The 24,703-nt window shown below is 31.9% G+C and overlaps 2 protein-coding genes across 12 annotated transcripts; both read right to left on the reverse strand.

Moving 5' to 3' along the window:
* Window positions 1-1,385: 1,385 nt before the first annotated feature.
* Window positions 1,386-10,674, reverse strand: LOC101249757 (cullin-1). Its single transcript, XM_004229178.5, has 20 exons — window positions 10,399-10,674; window positions 9,099-9,298; window positions 8,916-9,015; window positions 8,008-8,193; window positions 7,496-7,543; window positions 7,214-7,417; window positions 7,013-7,090; window positions 6,771-6,860; window positions 6,610-6,690; window positions 6,467-6,529; window positions 3,971-4,006; window positions 3,811-3,897; window positions 3,559-3,708; window positions 3,398-3,453; window positions 3,187-3,307; window positions 2,952-3,113; window positions 2,631-2,774; window positions 2,316-2,534; window positions 2,050-2,217; window positions 1,386-1,958 (listed from the first exon to the last, which is right to left on the reverse strand). The coding sequence occupies exons 2-20, from the start codon at window positions 9,230-9,232 to the stop codon at window positions 1,857-1,859; spliced, it is 2,229 nt and encodes a 742-aa protein (XP_004229226.1). The 5' UTR covers window positions 9,233-9,298; window positions 10,399-10,674; the 3' UTR covers window positions 1,386-1,856.
* Window positions 10,675-19,812: 9,138 nt separating this feature from the next.
* LOC101249294 (cullin-1) lies at window positions 19,813-22,679 on the reverse strand. Of its 11 annotated transcripts, none has more exons than XM_010322948.4 (7): window positions 22,397-22,679; window positions 21,948-22,047; window positions 21,681-21,866; window positions 21,545-21,592; window positions 20,683-20,886; window positions 20,526-20,603; window positions 19,813-20,107 (listed from the first exon to the last, which is right to left on the reverse strand). In XM_010322948.4, the coding sequence occupies exons 1-7, from the start codon at window positions 22,537-22,539 to the stop codon at window positions 20,030-20,032; spliced, it is 837 nt and encodes a 278-aa protein (XP_010321250.1). In that variant the 5' UTR covers window positions 22,540-22,679; the 3' UTR covers window positions 19,813-20,029. The 11 variants fall into 11 exon arrangements, with proteins under 11 accessions (XP_010321250.1, XP_069154767.1, XP_069154777.1 ...); XM_069298666.1 differs by having other exon boundaries at window positions 21,681-21,862; window positions 21,944-22,047; XM_069298676.1 differs by having other exon boundaries at window positions 21,948-22,042; window positions 22,397-22,589.
* Between the last annotated feature and the right edge of the window lie 2,024 nt (window positions 22,680-24,703).

Raw genomic sequence — 24,703 nt, forward strand, 5'->3', positions numbered from 1 at the left:
AAGTTGATGAAAGAGAAAAAAATTAAAAACTAAAAGATGAAAAATAAATTCAATGGTATAAAGCATCGCAAGAAATGTAAATGGATAATGGAGGTAGATGACTGTTTTGAGAAATAAAATTTGAATACTAATTATTTTCTAAAATATTGATATTTTGACATTTTCAATAATTATTTTAAAGTGTAGATGTTTTTTACTAATTAAATTAGGAATTATGACTAGTTTGATAATTTCCTATATTAAAATTATCGAGATTAAGCGGGACAAATTGAGAGGATCAATATCCAATTCATTTTTAAGCAATGTAAACTTGGAAAATTTAGGACCCAGCCTAATTTCTGTTTCAACTCATTTTACTGTCTTCAATTTATATCCAATCCGCTCATTTGACACCATTAATGCCTCACATCAACAAAGATATATAAGATACGAGATAGCATTATTATAAATAAGATAGAATAAATAATAAAATAAAATCATTAAATAAAAAATATACACAGAATAAGAGAGGAAAAGATGAGGTAAAGATGCAATCGTAATGAATTTGGTTATCACATAAAATAAGATTTTTAAACATTATATAATATTGATTTTAATAATACGCTAAAATTTAAGAAGTAATCAAAACAAACCTAGTATTGATAGGCAACAACTACCAACAAGCTGTTGAACACTTTTAACTTTAAAATTGACGCTAATTTTTATGTTGGTGAATTCAACATGACTAAGCACTTAATTAGCCACAATACACACATTAGACCTTTAAATTTTATGGCCTTAAACATGTCACATGGAAAGTTGAAATAAAAATTGTTGAAAAAGGAAACTTTCATTCTTTTTTAAATGAACTAAAAACGAAAGTAGATCAAGTGAATTCATATTATATAGGGAAGAACTTTTTTCTACTTTTCTTCTTAATCCGCTTCACATTTTTTGCTATGCCCATAAGAACTAGAATATGAAATTGACAAGATTCAGGATCTTTTCCATATCCGAAAACTAAGAAATAAAATTATATTTTATTAGTGAAGATGAGATGTCTTCTTCTCTCATGTAAATGCTTACTTAAAGGGTAAAGAAATTACGGATACTAGGGCAAAAAGTTTACCACCGATATCATGAATTTTGACGAGCCTAAAAATTTGGCGCTAGGCTCAAGGAAGATTGGTGTCTAGAGACCAGAACAAACTTATCCAGGTTATGTAACCTATGATATTTCTCATAATTCCTAATACTAGCTAGCTGCAAAAATTTAAATTAGCATATTTTAGTAACTTCAAGTGTGTTATTATATCGAGCTGGTATCTTCCAATCTACAAAACTACATAATCTGGATTCTGGCCTGAATGCCATCGCGAAGCTACCAGTTCTCCACGTCCACAAAGTTTGAAAGAAAGCATAAGGACCATTCATGAAGGTCCAAATCCAATAAACTTAAACAAGGTTGAAAGAAAGCCCCATCAAGACCACCAAGGTCCAAATCACAATCTACAAAGAACCAAGGAAGTAGGGTTGTAGAGAATGTATTATAAGATGCTGTTGAGTAGAATATTACATTTACTTGAACTCGAACAGGTAGCCGACAAAACACATAGTAGAGCAAGCTAAAGGGCCATATAGGATTGGAAGAAGTTAAGGCAATCGCATCTCAAGTATCTGAGAGGCAATTCTACTTTTTCCTGAGATCTTAACCATTTGTACAAAATGTTTCAAGCTCCTGGTGCAAGGCAATCCAAGGTCCAGGGAGGTAGGAGGAGTTACAGAAATATGTCTTCATCTCGGGTAGCATGTTTCTCCTCCTATGTCGATTGCAAAAGTTCATATAAACATCACTCATTCACTATGATCTGCAATAATCATGCCAAGTACTTGAACAGGTTTGGATTATCTTTGTCCCTCTCTAGGTAATCTCTAGTTATCAAATCTTCGATTCTCTTCTTGATAGCTTTGACATCAGGCTATGGAGTATTTGAAACAAACTAATTAGCTCAGTTGAACTTGAATAACTAACATTAAAATTGGGAAGTAGAAGTTCATCACAAAGGATACCTTGAACATGCGCCCCAACTGCTCAACGCACTCCATGACTAGTTGCTGGTAGCCCAATACTTTACGGCTCTTCATAATACGCACAATTGAAGCATCTATAGCATACCGCCTATCCTTGTCAACGTCTTCAATTACCTTTTTCTTCTCATCAACAGGAGGGAGAGGTATCTGCATTACCCATTACAACAATATCCTCAAAGTGTTAGTAATGTAGTGCAACAATGCATAGTAAAAAGGCTAAACTTTACTCTCATCATTAATTGTACCTTGATCCTCCTCATTTTGTCAGTGAACTTTGAGTTGAACTCAAAGACATCAGTCGGAGAAATTGTTTTGGTGCTTGGCTCCTTGTTGAGTATCTTGTACTTCGCACATGAAAGGGAATGAAGAAGCCGAACAACATCATCATCTGATAGGTTTAATTGCGTCATGATTTCCTGATAACTCAATCTATCTGATGCATTAAAGAGCAGCAGAGCAGAAGCCTACGAAAAGGAAGAAGTTTCAACCTCGTTTTTCTCATTGATAACGTAATAGAAATATTTGCCGATCTGATTTCAAAAAGTAAGCCAACAATCAACCTGATAAGTAGTGACAACGAGCTCAATAGTTTTTGGCTCAAATTTTCCATTTATGTTGCAAGTTCCCAAAGAGTATATCCACGTAAGTTTCCTGTGCTTTGTTTTTGTTTGATAGAACTCCTTAAATACTTCAACGCACCTAACCTGACAATGCACAGCATAAAATGAATCAATGACAGGACGTTTGTGAAGAAAAACGATTCAAGCAAAATAACATGCATCATTGTTTGCCTAAGAGAAGAACTTCAGCAAGAGGAATAAGGATCAAAACAAAGATGAAATCAACTGCGTAATGCCAATTAAAATATTGATATGATTTACCATTTCTGCTGGGAGGTTGAGATCAAAAGACTTGTAGCTAGGCCAGAAGCCAGTAGTCAAGACAGTCACCGTCAAGTCAATTCCTGGATTTGCTATTGGATTATTGCTCAAATACTCCTCGAAGCTGGCTTGATTTTCCCTTGCCAATGTCAAATCTGTGACCTACAGAAAGAGAAGAAGAATGACACCAAAGAACATAGTCTCAAATTCAGCATAATTGACCTAGATAGCTTACCATTCCCTCCATCTTTGATGTGAACTGCCCCCCACACTGCTGCTTCAACTTTGTTAGGATACTTCTTTCATGTTCATCATTGGCACTCTTATCAAATAACAACCGCCGGGCTAGCTTTTTCCTGAAAAAAAAAAGAGGAAGTCATAAACTTGTAACGGGAAGAAGCTACTATTCAAGTAGTGATTGAGATACACAGTAGAGGTAACTCTACCTATAGAATTCTGCAAACAAGTCCTTATCACTAATATAAGCTAGTAGCTTTACCACCTGCAAGAGAGATCTATTATCAGCTTTCTCCAGCTCCAGTAGTACGAAGAAAAAGCAAATGCTCTACAGGAAAGAGGGAAGGGGATCTATAGAGCTAGAGCTCACCTTTTCCAACGTTTCTTCAATAGCTTCATCACTCAATTTCTCACTCCCTCCTTTTTTGAGAATGTTGTCACAGAAGGTGGCAAGAAGTTCAGCGCTTGAGCTACCAGCAACACCCTTGTTGCAGAAAAGCTCAAAAGCTTCTTTAAGCGCCTAGAAAATGACGAAGGGGATAGATATTAGCAATTTACTTTTACCCTAATGCACAGAGTAGAACAATTAAATTAGACAACTATCCTTCGCTCCAACACATACCTTGTGAAAAAGTGTGTGGTTTTGGAAACAGTTATTCACATAAGCCAAATATTTATCATGAAGTTCAATCACTTTCCGAACAAAAACCTGAAAATTCAGAAGTAAGTTCATCGCCGAAAACATATTCAAGGGTCAGATAACAAATCTATTAAGGGATTACCTGTTCCTGCAAACCAACCACATCTCTCTTCTCTGCCTGTTGAAGAACACTAGTTGATCAGAAAGAATGCAAGACATTGAGCAATTATATTAAATGCATTCACAATGAAATATCAGTCTCATCTTTTAGAGAATCATCCCCAAAATGATGAGATGAATGAATTTTGACATTGTTCTAACAAGCAAAAGGTGAAAAATTAAAATAACATAAAAGAAGGAAATGCGACAAAAAGAACTTGTTGGTTCCCTAAGGAACTGCTCATGCTCTTACTTTAAGATAAGTACAGAATTCGGTGGGGGGTTCTGCTTTAAAGAAACTTTTACCATCTTTTGAAGTAACATTTCCAACCACCAAATTATGAATGACCATGTACCGAAGAACAAATAAAGTAAATGAAACAAAACAATCACCAAGATGAAGTCAAACTTTGTGACTTCATGCTTTTGATACAAAAGAGAAGATATGATAACAAGAAATCATTGAACAACACTCATTAAAAGCACAAACTGGAAATTAAAATAAGCAGAATAGCAATATGCTACGAACAAGGGTTGTGTAGAGTAGTAAGTACTCCTTAATCAGTTTTCCGGTTTGAGTTCCCTTAGTTAGGTAGTCGTATTTATGATGGAGTGCTTTACCCCCGGTGTGAGACATCTCGGCGCGAGTCCGGATTTACACAGCCACAATGCAGGTACTGAACACCGAGTGGGAAACCATAATAAAATAAAATAGCAAGATGCTCTGATCAGCAACAAAATGGCTAGTCTCACAAACTGACAACTTAATATGTCATACACAACATATTCTAGCAGTCATCTCCCCTTTTCAAGGAACTGCTGTTTTAATAGAAAGGTCCTTGAACTTGTTGTCAATTACTTTTTTCACAGAGTTTACAATCACTTTTTACTTGATGTATTGTGTAGCAGCATGAGCTTTCTAATGAATGGATTTTCCCTTTCTTTGATATTTATATCAAGCATTTTCTAGGGACAATACCCCCACCAACACCTAATAGTGTTGAACCTTCTTCTTCATGCCTCTCAACAACTTTAACCCTGAAAACTAGTCTAGAACCATCAGGGTCAACATCAAGCAAGCACACCCCTGCCCCTGCTTATCATTTGTTATGAAAGATGGATGAATTTTTCCCTAAGCATTCATCAAAGAACTAATGATCAAGTTGCTACTCTCACAATTTAATTCCCTGCATTCAATTATTCCGTCAACCATGCGTCATATGGTACATAGCGACACAGGACAATGGACACTGTCACCTTACTCATAGAGTTCCACTTCCAACATTTTGACGTCTCCTCCCATTCACTACCATAATCACCACTATATTCAGCAAACGACATAATAAACAAGTAATGATCAATGCTATTGCACACTGCTTGATGATTGTGAAATACTAGAAAAAAGAGAACCACCGGGATAGATCTCTTACAGGTCAGATAAGCTACTGAAATGGTGAAATATAACATAAGAGCTGGAAAACCACTGTAATGAGGCTGCCGGAAAAACGAGCTTCTTCTATAGTGGATAAAATATCTCGAGCTTCTACAACAATGGGGAACTACAATGGCTGATCTTGAGGAGATTTTCTTCATGTGGCAGAGAAAAGTTCTAATTTTTGGCCGGAAATCGAGCTGAACGACAAAAAATTGGCAAGAGAAGAGGTTTTGGAGGGAAAGAAATGGATCTTGTCATTATTTTTTTTAATTTCTAAATAGGGATATAAAATATTTGTAGAAAGTGGTTAGTTTGTATATTCTAAAATTTTGGTGGTAGGGGCTATTTTGTAGATTTCAAGACTAGGGTGCTAGAGTAGATAGCTTTTGAACTTAAAGTGTTGATGTTCTGGATGTGAGGAAATAATTAATTTAAGTTTTAATTATATTTTTTGGATTTAAATTATTATTTATTTATAAGTTGAGTAACTTCATTTATTCTTCTAGAATGGGGTTTACGTTTCGTAGTTTCATAGGGATTAAGTTAAACTATAGTTAATAGTTTGGAATAGGATTTAGGTTACTTCCATAAGAATTAGACTTCCTATGGATGTAATAAGACTCCTATTTAAGGGGCTTTTGATGAATAAATCAGTATGTCATATTTAAGCAAAAAGCAAAAGATTAGAGTTCTCTTTTCCATTAAACTCTAAGGTTTCAGTCTCCCTTTGAAGAGTTGTAGAGATTGGAGTTCTATTTTTAATGAACTCTAAGTTTTCAGCCTCCCTTTAACGAGCTGAATTTATGTATCACCCTTTGAATTGATCCTTCTCTAAAGATTCATAACAATTGATGACATAAATGTTGTGTTAAAATATGAAATTAAGTTGATCAGACACTTGAACACAAGTAACTTTGCCCATTTAAATAGCAAAAACTTCTAGTTTGACTGGTTCCAGGTCAACTCAATGTGTATAAATGCCAAATAAGGAAGAACCAAATTTCTCAAGACCAAAGAATTTGAAAAAGGATAGATTATACAAACCTTTTTATTGCTAGCAGCATCTTCAGCCTGTTTTACCAAAGCTGTACCTTCAGCAGTAACATGCTGCATTCAGATTAAAAAGAAGGATACATGAAGTAACTTATAGGCATACAATCGAGAATATGAGTCATGAGATCACAAACCTGCTTAAAAATATTGGCCACAGGGTCTAAGCCTCGAGAAATCTTAGAAAAGAGCCTATACATCCTTGATAAATCTTCAACCTAATAAAATAATCATGATTGTGTCAATTATTACAAAAAAAAATAATCAGAAACATGGTCATTAAGATGCTGTTAACTACCTTATCATCTCTCAGTAACGCATGGCATCCAGAGTGCTCCTTCTCAAGAAGTTGAGTGGCATACACAGACAACAACTCATGTTGCACTTTCTGCAGAAAGGTGATAGTAAAGTTGCAGCTAATTAAAAGTTGACAGGCTAGATCCAGAAAAAAGATGTGAACAATAAAAACTGATAGCAATATCCTCCATTTTAAAGGCTAAAGTTCCAGTAAAGAATAAAGATTCAAGAGCTAGAATGAACCTCAAGCAACTTCGTCTCGCTGCTTGAATGGAGATAATGAGAGACCCTATCCTTCTCCCGTTTCAAGCACTCCTCGGCCTAAAGGAACATTGACATGATTGTGAAGCTTAACATGCAGACGTTAACCAGAAAAAGGACAGACAGAAGAAGCAACAGCGAAAGAATGGCAGAATTAAGGGGTTGCATACGCAGTATACTAACTTTCAGCATATAATCCGGACATGAATCTTCGAGGATCCAATTAGAAGCTTTGCGAGAATAATAAGCCGCTGTGTCCTTGAGCATTGCAGCTTCAAAATCATTCTCATAATAATCCATTAACCCCATTCCAATTTCGACAAATATATCAAGCACATTCTTAAGTAGAGCTCTGTCAATTTGCTCTCCCTCACGCTCTTGATCAATCTGGTTAGAGGAATGTTATTGCTCAATCAAATGGAAAAAAAATGGTAGAGAGAACTCAAAGCAAGACAGAAGGGGTACCAGAGATATAACAGCATCCCTGACTTTTCCATTCAACTCTTGGTAGACCTAAAATAGAAAATAGTCGCAGTAAGATATTACTTCTGTCCCAATATATGTGATACTCTTTCTTTGTTAGAAGGGACATCTTTCCATATTACATATTACTAACAATTTAACTTAAAACTTCTTGTTTTACTAAAGTTTTTATAGCTTACTTCATACCACAAGTTTCAAAATTCTTTCTTTTCCCTTGAACTCCGTGCCCAGTCAAACACCTTCCCATAATTGGGATGGAGGGACTATCATTTTCGTAAAAGAATGTGACAGCAGTTGAGCTAGTATACTGTCAAACTGAAAACCAAGTTCTAGAAGAGGCAAAACCCAGAAAACAGAATTTAAAAAAACAATATAGAAGCGATGAGCTGCACTCAGTGCTTTAACCAAGGGATCAGGTGGAAATGTTTTAATGGATGATCATACAAACAAATTTTTTGATGAAAAGAGAAAAGAGAAGGAGAACTGTAAATTACCTGATCGCGGAAGCAAGTTAGTCCAACTTCATTAAGCCCCGGCAGAGATCTCCGGGCAATGAAATACCGGTCAAGGTAATGGAAGAATCTTGACAACCATCTGACCATGACTTTATGATTTGACCACCTTTTTACCAACTCTCGCAACATAAACTCGTCATGTTTTTCTCTCAAAGAAGGCAATACCTATTTTGAAATTGAATTGTAATGTGAAATTTAGAGAAGGTAAAATTATTTGGAGAAACAAGAATTAGGTAAACAAACTTTAAGCAAAATTTGAGTTTTAATCATTTTAAACTCCTAAGCAAAATTGCATGTCTAAAATAACATACAAAAAATCCATGTAATTTAGCTGTGTTTTGAAACTTCTATCCACTTTCCCCGTATCCATTTCTTAATATTCTATGGGATGAAGAAGCAGCAAGAGCATCCTTTCTAAATTTGAATCATATAATAGTGGGAATAAAACTGAAGATATATCGTCTCTTGGGAAAGCAATGCCTGAACTACATTCAGATCCCCAAAAACTGTTGATACTTGCACAAGGATCCTTATTAAATAAAATCATTAAGGGCACAAAATAGAATCACAGAGGGCACCAAGGAAACTACCCATACTAAGCCCTCTTCGTTACATGACTAAAATTGAAAAATAAAAGAGCACCAAAGGGCTCAGCAGACTAATGATTTTCCTTTTCTTTTATTAAAGAAATAGTTTTTTTTTTAAGTTCCAACGATTCCAGAATGATACAAAGAGAGCAAACAATCAAGAATGGTACATGGATATAACAAACATCAAAGAAAAATTAAGAATAGTACTTCTTCGATTCTTATTTTTCTTGTTTTATTGGAGTACCTTGTTTATTTCAATTTAAGTGAAATGTGAATGTAAAGTGCAGCTACCCTTACCGTTGTTGTGATATATTCTTCAAAAGCTTCACGATATTTGTCATACAGCTGTTGAGAATAATCATGTGGGGGCTTTTGAGTACACATGTTGTAAATTGTCCTGATAGTAGAGTTAAGGAAACAAAAGGTGAATCAAATCAAAGTTATCGACATGCCTAACAGTGAGGTAGTCCAAAAGGATACGTATATAGCATCATATAGTCCTCTGAGCTGAATTGAGGCTCAGGCAGCCCTTCTAGAATGTTCTTCAGCTTTGTAATGCCCCTTTGCATGAAGTCCCATCCATGTTCCAGATCGATTGTGCTTCGTTGGTTCATTGTGATTTCAGTATCTTCACACTTTCACAGAATGCAACCCTACACAAATTCTAAGCACCTGTGGCCCTGTTACCAAACTAAATAACATCACCAACTAAACTCAACAAAAGCTAGAAAGAAAATTAAGCAATTTTTTTTTCGAGAATGATAATTCTTTTGAAAATTAAGCAATTTTTTAAGCCAGTCAGAAAATCAAATCACATTACTTGCCTCTACTGTTAAGAATAAACAAACAAATGACAAAAAGAATGCTCTTACTAAATACCAAAATCTGATGTTGGACAGGCTACAAACTTGGGTTTATCCTAGAAATATGGACCAGAGTACTTGGGTTTCAAGGCTTCAAAGCGGGGGGCTGTGAAGGAGCGATGCATACTAAGAATTGCACAAGTACCTTGAGCCATCTCTGGCTCTCGCTATAGAAAGGGTAGTAGAATATGACTAAAAATCAAGAACAGGAAACAGTATACATATTGGAGGCTCAAATTCAAGTGATACAAAGAGGAGAAAAGATAAAGGAGCACAAGAATAGAATCCGATGATAAAGGAGCGAATCAAAGTTCACTAACTGGAAATATTCCGAATTACCGCAGTTACAGGTGCCTAATTGGAAAAGGTAATGGTTTTTTTTATTGGTTCAGTGTGAAGCTAAGTTGCTCGGATCCTTCAAAAATACACCATTTTGGAGGATCCAAAACAAAATTTTTTGAAGAGTCAGAGCAACATGGCTGAAAATTCTGTAGTTTCAGGAAGTTAATGAAATAAAACAAAGTTCTGGAATCAGTTGTTCGTATTGAATTTCTAGTTTACATGAATGTCTTCAGTTGTAAAACAAAGAATTATCCCAAAATTAAACTCAAACCCTACAAGTGACGACCACTAAACCTCCACTATACCTAACTTCAAAAGGACAAAACACTCATGCTCAGAATCAACAATTGAAATAAAAGAACAACATAAAACTAGTCCATCAATCACAGCTTTTTGAAGATCGCAAAATCAACCACAACAAAATAGAACAATTTCAATAATCACTGGAAACAGAATCAACAACAGGATCAATCCGAAGCAATTAGACCAAAATCACGTCATCAACTATGCATCATAGGTATACGTATGAACGGTATACATCGAATCTGAGCTCACAATTTAACCGGAAAACTTACCTATTATGTCACCGGAGAGCGAATGAATTTTCCAAAATGGTGATCGAGAATCTAGACCCAACGAGGGCACAAGACGGAGCTGCCAGGAGCCATGATGAGAAGAAGAGAATCGGTGAGATGTGAATCACTATTTTCCCTTTTATGTGTTTTTTCTTCTTTCCTCGAAAACCCCTCATACTTCTAACAATTTTCATTTTTACCGCGATAATTTCTTGATATTTTATTGTATCTGATATTATTTTTGGATTTTATGCATTTTTTAGTACACTTTTCTTTCTTCTTTTTTTTTTTATATATTTGATTGGTCAAAATATTTGGAAGAAATTTTTAGGAAAATGAGTTTTCAAATGAATGTAGAAAAATGAGTTATATAAATGACATTTCAATTATATAATCTCCTCTTTACTAATTCAAACATTTCACTACTTGACCATCCCACTCTCGAATCCCTATTCTTATGACATCTCACCTCAATAGTGTTTTTTTTAGATAATAAATAAATAGTTTTGGAATAATAATTTCTTTCTTAATTACTAAGTAGAATAAAAAAATTTCATTCATTATAGTCGTACATTTTGTTAATAAAATTATTCCTATTTAATAATCATACTCAAATATTATCTAATAATATTGTTATAAGAAATATACTAGGTATAAAATAAAATATTACAAAAAAATAATCATCATCAAATTTGCCATCAAATTAGGCACATATTTTAAGTAAAATATCTAAAAGTAGAAAAATATATATGTATTTAATGGTGTACACCAAAATAGGCTTTACATACGATGGTTATCATAAATATTTTCTTTAATTTGACTGTAGCTAACATTTATGTCTATTAACTTTAAGTGTGCATAATTTAGATATTAAACAAGTATAAAGCTAAACAACTTGATGTGTGTGTTCTACATGATATTGTACGTGGCAATTCACGACCTACATGACGTTCTACATGATATTGTACGTGGCAATTCACGACCTACATGACGTTCTACATGATATTGTACGTGGCAATTCACGACCTACATGACTTTCTTTGTACATTGTTGTCATATAAGACATATGTGTTTACTTGTTCAATTTTATACAAATTTAAATGCTTACTTGTGCATATCAAAAGTTGAAAGGCATAGATATTGATTGATGTCAAGTTAAATGACATGTTTATGTATTATGTCATTAAAATGTAATCATAACTTAAAAAACCGTTAATGTTTGTCTTTTTTACACTTAGGGGTCGTTTGGTAGGGAGCATTAAAATAGTCCAAATATTATATATGATATTATTTAATACTATATTTGGTAGGAATTTTGGGTCTATGTATAATCAATTCATGGATTAGTTATACACTCTACATGGTATTAGAGGGTATATAACTAATATCTTCCTTTTGGTGGTATTAATTCTAATACCATGGGACTAACCTAGGTAAAGACAAACGTACCCCTCAAATCTTTTTAATCATTTTGTTTATTTCTTGATTTTATAGTTAATATTTATATTAACTAATATGTTAATTTTATGTATGAATTTAAAAACAAATTCATAAGTCAGATATTGCCTCTTGACGGAAGTCCATTATACATTACACAAGTAGCCTAAAACAAGAGAATATGTATATATATATATATATATATATATATATATATATATATATATATATATATAACATCTCGAGTATAAAAACAATGTAATTTATTTTGCTATTTTAAAAAAAAAAATTATGATAAAGAATTTTTTAAAAAATTATTGATACAAAATAAAGTTCAATAAATTTTCTCTATAAATTATTATAGTTGCGTGACTTCTGAGATATTAACTCCAATTTATTGAAATGATAATTATTTACTCTCAAATAATGTAAGTGAGAAAATAGTGAGCATGACAATAAAAATTTTTATTCTCCTAGCAAGTTAAATGCTATAAAAAATAATATTGTTCGTCAATTATCTACATTGACTCAATTACATTAAATAGATAATCACATTATAACTCAAGGGTATAATTGAAAAGAATTTTTTTGTAGAGTTTTAAACCATACACAAAATTAGATAAGAAACAATGAACCAAACACTTGATAAAAGTAATCTCTACATTACTAATCTCTACATTATTGATCTTTGTACTAAAGACCCCTTAATATTTTTTCTTTAGATAAAACTTACACGGACAAAAAGTTTATATTAACAATACACGTTATTGAAGTGGAAGAACAAAAGATAATAGATGTAGAAGATAAATACGCAAGTTTGATGGACAACCTCGAAATACTACTTCTTTGGGTGATATAAAGAATTAATTAGTAAACTCTTAGACATTCTTTAAGGAAAATGTACCTTTTTCCTAAATGTTTAATAAGTATATATTGTCATTAAAAGATTGAAATTTACGGAACAACCTATAATAACAGAATTTTTATATTAAATGAGAAATTTTAAAATATTTAAGTAATTTTAAACGCATATGTTTCTTAGACCTTCATTCTTTGTGCCTTAGTGGTATGGTGTAACTAGTTATGGAAATTTACTTATTTTTGGTAAATAATATATGGATTATTATTAGTAATGTATTAGTCTTTTAATTTACGATTTAACAACTAAATGAGATCTAAATATCGAATGTCTCTCTCTCTCTATATATATATATAGAGAGAGAGAGATTTTGAAAGTTTTGAAACATGATCATCCGTCAATTTTTAATTTTAAATAACAGACGAACACCGACTTCCAAAATGCAAAATTGCTGAAGAGCATATATAGTTATAAAAGAAAATCATAAAATTAGTATTTTGAGTTTAAATAATACATAGAAAATAGAATTGAAGGGTTAATCTTTCATTATTGTTATAAAGGAAAAAAAATATTTTTCTCGACTTTCACCCTCTTTAAAAAAGGTATTGTTTCTGAGAGATCGATCAAATTGTTTAACAAGATAATCACCATACGTCTCAGCAGTATTGCAAGTCTCAATAAAGTGTGCTATATGTTGTTTGGGATTTTCTTTGCCATCAAATTGTTGAAGTTTTGGAGATTGATAATCCTCAGACATTTTCAAGTTATCCATCCTTTGTGTATATGGATTTGCATATATTGGAGAAGATTTGGATGAAGACTCAGATTTGTCTTCGATAGCCTCTATGATAAAGTTCTGTAATTGATCAATTGAAATCAAACCTTCAGCTGAGATATGAATCTCTTTGATCTTTGTTTGTTTGCGCATGACTCTCCTCCGTCTTGAATTTTAGTAAGCTTCAGAGATGAGTGACTTGATCTTCTTTCAATCATGTTATCCATCTTATTTGTTAGTTTGGAAAGTTTAGCATCTTGTTCGTATTCGAACTTTGGCATGCCTTCAATTGCTTCAGTTAAGCTTGCTAGTTATTCTTCTATAGTAGAAGACATTTTGATATTCTTTGATGCTTGAAAAGTTGAGATGAGAGGTAGAGATTTTCTCACTGGGCGTGCCAGAATTTGTAGACAGTAAAATTCGCGTCGAGAAAATAATAATCAAGAATGGGAGATTATAGCAACAATCGATTTATTATTTCAAATGTGAGTGTTACAATCTCTATGATTCCTCTGAATCGCCTTTTCAAATATAAATTCAAGAAATTTAAAGCTTGATCTTGAACTTGGGAATTATCTTGATATTGATATCTATCTTAATCTTGATCTTGGACTTGAACTTGGACTTGGACTTGGACTTGGACTTGATCTTGATCTTGGACTTGAACTTGGACTTAAACTTGAACTTAGACTTGGACTTGATCTTGACTTGAACTTTATCTTGATCTTGACTTTCAAGTTGTTCAAGGGCTTGGATCTTGATCTTGAATCCGGTGGTCTTGAACTTGATCTTGAGTTCTTCAAATTTTGAACTTGAACACTTGAATTCTTAAACTTGTAGAGAAATTTATGGCTTTTAATCCACGAGCTTTTTCTAGTTTCTTTGTTTAGAATTCTTGGTTCTCTTTTCTGAATTATGAGACCCCTATTTATAGTTTTAGAATAGAGGAGTTGCGATTGGAATAGGACTCCCTTCGGCCAATCAGATTTAAGTGACAAGACATATGGGCTTTATGGAGCAGACTTTAATTAAATTCATATTTATTGAATTTAAATATTAAATCAATTATTTTAATTGTAATATTTATTTGGACTAATATATTCATTAATTTAATATAATTTGAACGACTTTATAAGTTTATATTTAATAAATTTTGAGTGACTACAAATGCCCTTCTTCTTCAAGTCATGTCGAAATATTTTATCTTTTAAAAACTAGGCTTGAAGAATTTGAAGACTTTACTTGTATACTTGGAGATTTTTAAGACTTCATCTTGAAACAATTTTATTTATGAGGGTTTACCCCTATTGAGTCACCACATTTGGTGCAAGTCTAGTTTTATTAAAGATTACTAATAACTTTAAGTCATGTAACAAACCAAGTGGGAACATTTGATTTTTTGAGACTCATGCAACTGAACTTAGAATATGGTTCTAAGTGCCTATGTACATACCACAATGAAGAGGATCAAGTCACAACGTAATTATGGAGAAGTGAGTGATTTTTTTGTAGTGTCGTACACAGTTTATACTCTTGCAGGCCAGGAGTCATGAAATGCAGTTTAGGATCGTACCTTAAGGAGCATTTTAACTTGAAGATTTAGCTCAAATTTAAATAGTTTTATTATATACAGTGTAGGCTCGTGTATCAAGAAACATTTTAACTTGAAGATTTAGCTAAAACTTAAAAATTTTAAGTGACATACAATTTAAGCTCGTATTTCAAGGAGAATTTTACTTGAAGATTTAACTCAAACTTAAAGATTTAAGTGACATACAATTTAAGCTCGTGTTTTAAGTAGCATTTCAACTTGAAGATTTAAATGACATACAATTTAAGCTCGTGTTTCAAGGAGATTTAAATGACATACAATTTAAGCTCGTGTTTCAAGGAGCATTGTAACTTGCAGTTTAAGCCATGCATTAAGGAGCGTCTAGATATACATTGACTCTTCAAAGTCATCTTCAAATGCAGACTTTCCCCCTCTTTGAAGTTCTTCTATATCTTCATCTTCATGTGGTCCATATACACAGGAAATTGTTGATCTTTTCTTAGAGTAATGTTTGATTCCATGTCATGTGCACGAGTTGCCAACTATTTGATTGTATTGGGCTTTAATCCTTGCAACATATAGTGAATATCCCAATTCATAGCTTGGATGCACATTTGAATGCTGGAAATTTCACCAAGGCGATCTTTGCAGTTGAGGCTCATATTTCTCCTGCGATTGATAAAGTCAACAATTAACTCATATTCACCTTGACGAGCCTTTGTAAGTTCCATCATACTAACGACATGACTCGTGCTATAGAAACGATTGAGGAACTCTTTCTCTAATCGCTCCCAGCTATCTATAGAATTAGGCTCAAGATATGTGTACCAATCAAAGACATTTTCTCTAAGAGATCAAACGAACTCTTTAACAAGATAATCACCATACGTCCTAGCAGTATTGCAAGTCTCAATAAAGTGCGCTATATGTTGTTTGAGATTTTCTTTGTCATCAAATTGTTAAAACTTAGGAGGTTGATAGCGCTTAGACATTTTCAAGTTATCAATCCTTTGTGAATATGGATTTGCATATATGGAAGAAGATCTGAATGAAGACTCAGATTTTTTTTTGATAGCCTCTATGATAAAGTTCTTTAATTGATCAATTGAAATCAAACCTTCAGTTGAGATATAAATCTCTTTGATCTTTGTTTGCTTTACGCAAGACTCTCATTCGTCTTGGATTTTAGAAAGCTGTAGAGGTGATTGACTTGATCTTGTTTCAATCATGTTATCTATCTTATTTGTTAACTTGGAAAGTTTAGCATCTTGTTCTTATGCGCACTTTGTCAGACCTTCAATTGCTTTAGTTAAGCTTGCTAGTTGTTCTTCTATAGTGGAACACATTTTGCTATTCTTTGATGCTTGAAAAGTTGAGAAGAGAGGTAGAGATTTTTCCACTAGGCGTGCCACAATTTGTAGACAGTAAAATTCGCGTCAAGAAAACAATAATCTAGAATGGAAGATTATAGCAACAATCGATTTATTATTTCAAGTGCGAGTGTTACAATCTATATGATTCCTCTAAATTCACATTTTCAAATATAAATTCAAGGGATTAAAGCTTAATCATGAACTTGAGATTTATCTTGATCTTGATCTCTATCTTGGATTGAACTTGAACTTGGACTTGGCTTGGACTATAACTTGATCTTGCACTTGATTTTGACTTGAACTTTATCTTGATCTTGACTTTTTACTTGAATTCAAGGGCTTGGAGCTTGATCATGAATTCGGTGGTCTTGATCTTGATCCTTCTTGAACTTGAACTTTAACTTTATCTTGATCTTGACTTTCTAGTTGAATTCAAGGGTTTGGAGCTTGATCTTGAATCCGGTGGCCTTGATCTTGATCGTTCTTGAACTTGATCTTGATCTTGACTTGAACTTTATCTTGATCTTGACTTTCTAGTTGAATGAAAGGGCTTGGAGCTTGATCTTGAATCTGGTGGTCTTGATCTTGATCATTCTCGAACTTGATTTTTACTCCTTGAATTCTGGACTTTAACACTTGAATTCTTGAACTTGTAGAGAAATTTATGGCATTTGATATACAAGCTTTTGTTTGGCTTCTTGTTTAGAATTCTTGGTCATCTTTTTTGAATTATGAGACCCCTATTTATAGTTTTAGAATAGAGGAGTTGTGATTGGAAAAGGACTCCCTTCGGCCAATCAGATTTAGGTGACATGACATATGAGCTTTATGGAGCGGGTTTTAATTAAATTCATATTTATTGAATATAAATATTAAATTGATTATATTAATCTATAATATTTATTTGGACTAATATATTCATTAATTTAATATAATCCGAATAACTTTACAAATTTATATTTAATAAAATTTAAGTGACTACAATACTACTTTAATGCAAATTAATAGTATTTTTCTCTAATTTTCATCAATAATAAAATTTTATTTTATTATTAATTTTCATTATAGAGAATCCACAAAATTTAAATGGCGAGATGAAAAATTTAATTTAAAAATACAATACATGATATGATAATTCAAACACAAGATAACAATGCAATGCATAACATAATAATTTAAATACAAGATAAGAATACAATACAATACATGAAATACACATGCTTATTTTGATTTGCCTGACACCAATAACAATATTAATGTTTTAGAGTCATCACATTTATTTTCGCATCTTGCTAGTGGTGTTGCGTCTCCCACCCATTATGTTATTCAATGAAAAGAATACAATATGGATTATTACTTAGTCGATGTTATAATCCTGAATGGTCTAAAAGTGTTCAAACTATTTGTGATCCTCATTCCCAAAAGAGGAAATATTTTGCGATGAAACAAGAATCGTGCTGAAAAGATGTTGAACGTGCATTCGGAGTTTTGCAATTATCGCAGGACCGTAACGTCTTTGGAGAAAAGAAGTGCTACATGATATAATGACTACATGTATTATACTGCACAATATGATAATTGAGGATGAACGTGATCTCAATGCACCAATTCAAGATGCCGTAAAGGCTCCAACTCCAATCATAGAAATGGTGGTAGATGAAAATCTCCGATTTGAACAGTGTTTAGCTAGACATAAAAAAAATTAAGTACAAAAATGCTCATTTTCAATTTTGTAATGCATTAATAGAGCATTTATGGGAGCGACGTAATAATTTTGAAAATTGAGCATTTATGTAATTACATGTCACTTTTATTTATGTATTACATTATATTTTCTTGCAATTTATGTTATTTAAAAGTTCAGAATAAAATATAATTTTATACCACATTAAAAATTATATAAAATAATTATTTGAAAAAAATAATAAAAGATTTATATTATGAAATAAGAAAATAAGAATGAAATAGAAATAATAATATAATATTAATTAAAGAGAGAGAAAAAGATTCATTTTTAGAGAGTAAAATTAAAAATTGAATTGGAGTTGATAGTTTAAAAAAATAGAGATCTCTATATTTGGAGATTAAAAAAGATAATTGGGTTAGAGATGCCTTAACGACACTTTATGTAGGAATAACATGACATGTTTTAAGACTACAAATATTGGAATAATATATTTGATATATTTTATATAGTCTAAGGGCCCGTTTGGATGGGCTTAATAAAAGCAGCTTTAAAAAAGTATTTTTGAAAGTGCTAAAACTTATTTTTAACATAAGTAGTTATGCGTTTGGATAAAAGTGCTGAAGTTAAAAAAAAGTTGTTGATGTGTTTGGCAAACAAGTGCTGATAAACAGTTTTTTAAATCAAAATATCTGAAATACCCTTAAAAGCTGTTAACATAATAAAAGTTAATTAATTTATATTTTACAGCCATAATTAATTATATTTTGCTATCATTCACATATTTCTTTATCATCACAAATTAATTATAAGAGGAATATAAACTTATTTATAGATTTTAAAGATATATAATAGATCAAAGAGCGATTTAAGATTTTATTTTAGTTTCATTCATAGGTAATAATAATTGTCTATCATTCACATATTTCTTTATTATCACAAATTATTTATAAGAGGAATATAATTTTTTATTTAAGTTATATGTGCAACTTATTTTTACATTTTTATAATATATAATTTGAATAGTTCACTTAAAAGATTTAAGATTTATTTTATTTTCATTCATTAGTAATAGTAATTGTCTATCATCCACACGTGAAAAGGAAAAAATGGAAGAAAAAGATGTTAGGGTTATGTGAGTAATTTGGAGATTGTATAAAAATATTAAGGGCAAAAAGGTAAAAATGTGGTCAACTTAAAACAGCCTATATGCTAAAAAAAAAAAACACCCCTACCCCACCTTTTAACTTTTGGCTTAAAATAAGTTTTTTTTTAAACTTAAAATAAGTTATTTTGAGTATTGTCAAACAACTAAATAAGTCAAAAACCAGCTTTTAAGCTGAGCCAAATAGACTCTTTGGCAATACTCAAAATAACTTATTTTAAGTTAAAAAAAAAAACTTATTTTAAGCCAAAAGTTAAAAGCTGGGGTAGGGGTGTTTTTTTTTTTTAGCTTATAAACTGTTTTAAGTTGACCACATTTTTATCTTTTTGCTCTTAATATTTTTATACAATCTCCAAATTACCCATATAACCCTAACATTTCTTTCTTCCATTTTTCCCTTTTCACGTTTGACATAACAACTTCAGCACTTTTATCTAAACGCATAACTGTTTATTTTAAAAATAAGTTTCAGCACTTTTAAAAATACTTTTTTAAAGCTGCTTTTATTAAGCCCATCCAAACGGGCCCTAAGACTATAAAAGTAAAAAAAAAATTCTTTACACCGTAACTTTAGGACACAACCAAACTAAAACACTTCTTCTATATCAATTAAAGTTTAAAATGCATTCACTATCCCCAAGACATCTATATAAAGGATTGAAAGAGCAAAAGCAAATAAAGTACAGCAACTTGTTTAGGTGAAAATGAATATTTAGGACTTATTAAATAGTAGTCACACTCAAATCACATAAAGGCACAACCTCTTCATCAAGAAACTTTCATTTTTTAAGCAGCTCCAAGATTGATTTGTTTCTTCTCTTCTAGTTTGCTTGCATGTACAGCAAGTAACTCATATTTTACTACCTGCATTTAGAGTGAGTTCTTCATCACTTGTAAGAATATATCATGATCATTTGTTCAATTAGATGGCTGATAAAAATTGCATTTATAGATACGTCAAAGCAGGGGCGGACCTACAGTGGGTCAAGTGGGTTCATATGAACCCATTCGTTGAAAAATAACACAGTATATATGTGTACATTTAATCAGTTTTTGAAATTTTATAGGTGTATATTAAATTTTGACTCCATTTAGCACAAGAGTGATGCTTAGCCTAGTTATGAAGAGGGTTCATTTTGTCCAAGCAACTCGAGTTCAGTTCCTACTTGAACGTGAAAATTCTAGGTCTACCACTGTGTCAAAGATAGTCTAAAACAACATATACTAACTCTGCAATATGCATCAGAATGTAAAGAATACAACGATGCAGCCTATTACAAACCTCCAATAACTTATGTTTGCTACCGTCTTTCAAATAACTTTGAACCCTCCTTTCCTCGTCATTCAAGCATTCCTCGGCCTGAATTTCATCGACATTTGGTATTGTTATAGAACTACTTAGTTTATTCAATATGCAAAGCAAGCTAAATAGAATTAACCTTCAGCATGTACTCCTCATAAGATTTGCTTGCAATCCAATATGAGGCTTTCTTAGAATAGAATACAGCAGAATCTTTCATCATCGATTCTTCAAAATCTTTCTCGTAATACTTCATGGTGTCTCCACCTATATCTACATATATATCCAAAATGTTCTTCACTAAGGCCTGATCTATTTGCTCTCCTTCGCGTTCTCTATTAATCTGAATCATGGTAACAAGTAAGTAAAACAGAAACTAAAGTGTAAAATATAATACATAGAACTGATTAAACAGAGAAAAACAGAACTGTCCAATATGGCCTCAGGAAGCCAGAGAAATATGAAATCAAGCCGACGTTCTAGAAAAGGAGAAATGCATTTCTGGCTATGGACAGTGGCGGAGCCAAAATTTTCAATATGAAGAAGTAAACTCACAAAGAAGCAGAAGGAGGTCCAACTTTCTACTTTTATATACATAAAACTTATATTAACCATGTACAAATAGCTTATTTTCAGCTGAAAGGGGTTCATTTGAACACTCTCGGCTCAACGCTCTACCCCTGATTATGGAAGTACAGAGTTGATATACTAGTCTATTTCAAAGAAGTATGGAAAGAACCAATAAAACGAGAAAAAGGCGATCTAGATGGCTAGATCATTCAAATTGACTAGGACTAGTGAACATAAATGAACAAGAATACAGGCTTAATCACATTAGCCAAATGTAAGTTGCTAAAATTCAACTTATTGGTAACACAAGTAGCCATGTGCAATGAGCAATAATTAACTAATTTTAACAGTCACAGTAGCTTATTATAAATTAAAATAGACACCAAAATTCAAAGATCCAGTTAAGGTAATTAGATTTTTTTAAAACCTACCAAAGATATGACAACATCTCTCACTCCATCATTCATTTCACCATAGACCTACAACAATTTATTAAAATCCACGAAAACACAGAAATTATTGTTCTAATTGATCCAACATATCGATGGATAAGTACTCGTAACTAACCAATTCATAGAAAGTCAAATGGCTAGTTTCTTGAAGAGAAGGGAGGTTCCTTCTAGGCACTAAGTGTCTGTCAAGGTAATGAAAGAATCTGAAAAGCCACCTGGTTATGATTTTGTGATTATTCCACCTCTTAACAAGTTCGTGCAGCAAGACATCGTCTTTCTTCCCCTGAATAGATGGAACTACCTGTAACATCGATGATCATATCAAGAAAACCAAAAAAAAAAAGGAAAAAAAGTAACAATCATGTATGTAATTTCAACTTGCCTTTGTGGAGACATAGTCTTCTATTGATTTCTTATACTTCTGATACAGTTTTTGAGCTTCAGGGCCAGCTGGATTGTTGTCACACATGTTATACACTGTTCTGGATAATACAATTAGGAAATACAAGTCCAAATTGATAGGAATAGCAAAATACAATTAGATATAGTTTTTCTTTTTGGTTTTTCATTCGGTATCCAGTTGCTGCATTGGATCTCACTAATCTAGATTAGCGCTTATAGGGCCCCATTCAGGGAAAACGCTCCCTACCAAGAGTTTTTCCATATCCAGACTCGAATAAGAGACCTCTGGTTTGGTTAAGAGAGGAATAGCCCCCACAATAAAACTTTAAGATACTATGCAATATAAAATTTTGTTTAAATTTAAAATACTATATAAACTTTAAATTCTGAATCAGAGGATAGTATAGTAAAAGAATGAAAATAGGATACGTGTATAAATGCATATACTCTTCAGAAGTGAATTGGTTGGAAGTGTGGCCTTCTTCAACAAGGAGGATAACTTTGTTGATAGCTTCCTCTTGCAATATAGGCCATCCTTGTTCAAAACTCAATGTGGGCTTCAAATTACTCATGCTTACTCTAGTTAAGATATATTATGATATTGATTGATGATGAGCAAAATAATTATGAAGTGCTTTGCTATTGCACAACTTATAGTTCATGAAAAATGTGAAGACTTTCATAGAAGATTCCAATTTTGAAATTTTAATATAGTGGGAAAGTTCAGAGAAGGTTCCAACTTTGATCTTAATCACTACATTTGCAGTTTTGTGGACTTAATGGCAGTGGAGCCACTACGCCAAAAAGAGTGTATATTATTCAACAACTTGTCACAGTTATTATTCAATGTCAAAGTCAACTTGGAAGATTTATTAACTTTTTGGCCAAGTCAACAAAATGACAGGTGGGAAAATCACAATATTTGTCCCCAATAGAGATGGCAATGAGGTGCAGTGGCGTAGCCACAATCACCACGTTAAATTTTATATTTAAAGGATATATATATAAAGTTTGACACACTTTTTAAATGTTATGTCTTTGGCTCAATGACAATTATTGTCCATTTGAATGGAGTTTTTGGTTCGAATTCAAATATCACAATATTTTTTAATTTTATTTAAACAATCACACATCATTATTCTTAGACATGCGTGATAAAATTTTTGGCTCCGTCACTAATAAAAATGCAGACTACTTCGTCCTTAATTAAAAAAGATATAAACCCGCACATAGGGTATCGATTCTTAATAGAGAGAAGGAGCTTTCTTGGCCGTTGTACCATCTATGGGTCTTAATGGTGTTCGGTTCTGAAGGTGATTAGGGCGTCATGCGGAAGCTTATGATTTGCAAATCATATGACGATAAATTAGATGAAAAAGTTTATACTAAAACCATAATATTATTATATGAAAACTAATATAGGAGAAAAATATTAAAACTATTTGAGAGAATTCTTAAACGTCTACATTGTGAAAGCTATTGTGTAATGCTATGAGAATACGGATCTTCAATTTATAGATCTCCAAACTTTTCCTCTAAGGAAAAATAAACGAAGTATGGAAGGAAGATTTAGAAAAAAATCAAGCATTTATGCTAATACTTTGACTTTTTTTTAACGAAAAAATAAACTTCATAAAATTAAGAAAATCAGGGCAAAACCCTAATAAATCTCTCCTTTTGGTTGGATTTTCTTGACAAAACATGATCCCTCTTTTTCACATGCATGACAACTTCGTTCTTACAGTCTTCATCACTGATGCTTGCCATATTTAATATACTAGTTCTCGAATACGTGCAACGCACGTATATTTTACGTTAAGTAATTTTTTTTAAGAAAATAATATGACTTATATGAATTTAAAAGGAAGATTACTTTTTGTCTGATTTAAACTTGTAAGTCATTTCTTTTTTGAATTTAACATAAATAATTAGTAAAATAGTGTGTGTGTGTGTGTATATATATATATATATATATATATATATATATATATATATATATATATATATATATATATATATATATATATATCGAATGTAACATGACAAACTATTAAAATTAGTATTTTTCATGCATTGCAACACCACATTAAACTAATTACTTCAATTTTTTTTAATTAAACCTCAAGTATATAATATCATATATAACATTTTTTTTCTATAGTAATACATGCACTTACATATATTAAAATGTAAGATAAATTTAAAAATAACAAAATAAAGACACAACAATTTTAACTAATTAATCAACATCACCTGATAGGTAAACTACCACGAAATGGTTCTTTGACATTGTTGCCTCAAATATGCAATCGGCTATAAGAATATCAAGTTTTCAATTGTATGATATAATTTGAATAGTAATACACTTATCAAAATTACTGTGCAAATCAATTGAAACTGCATCCTATATATTTTTTAAAAATGCTATTGTGATAAAACTTAATAGAGTACATGAAAAGTTTTCTAACGGATGAAAATTAAAAGAGATAACAAATTTAAATTAATGGGATAAACTATACTAAGGATAAAAGATAAACCATACTAAGGGCTTGACAGATTCATGAACTTCACATTAATGTTTCATAATTTCAGGAAGTTGAAACAAAATTAAAATATTGAATATAGGACAATTTTAGGAAGATGAAAAGCTAGCAATTCCAAAACATTGAATATAGGTTGTTGTAATTTGAGTGATAATTAAAATATTACTCCTATTTAATTAGCTTGTGTAACAAT

The sequence above is a fragment of the Solanum lycopersicum genome, chromosome 1, assembly GCF_036512215.1.
Source record: "Solanum lycopersicum chromosome 1, SLM_r2.1".
Taxonomy (NCBI): Eukaryota; Viridiplantae; Streptophyta; class Magnoliopsida; order Solanales; family Solanaceae; genus Solanum; species Solanum lycopersicum.

Bases quoted from the DNA above. Each gene is read 5' to 3' on its own strand.
- LOC101249757 (XM_004229178.5), bottom strand. From the start codon at position 9,232: ATGAACCAACGAAGCACAATCGATCTGGAACATGGATGGGACTTCATG. The intron at 7,544-8,007 runs GTAATTTACAGT...TTTCTATTTTAG, and splicing joins TAACTTGCTTCCGCGATCAG to GTCTACCAAGAGTTGAATGG. The intron at 2,218-2,315 runs GTACAATTAATG...TGGGTAATGCAG, and splicing joins ACAAAATGAGGAGGATCAAG to ATACCTCTCCCTCCTGTTGA.
- LOC101249294 (XM_026030597.2), bottom strand. From the start codon at position 22,539: ATGAGTAATTTGAAGCCCACATTGAGTTTTGAACAAGGATGGCCTATA. The intron at 22,048-22,396 runs GTATCCTATTTT...TGTATTATCCAG, and splicing joins GAGTATATGCATTTATACAC to AACAGTGTATAACATGTGTG. The intron at 21,867-21,947 runs GCAAGTTGAAAT...TCGATGTTACAG, and splicing joins AAGACTATGTCTCCACAAAG to GTAGTTCCATCTATTCAGGG.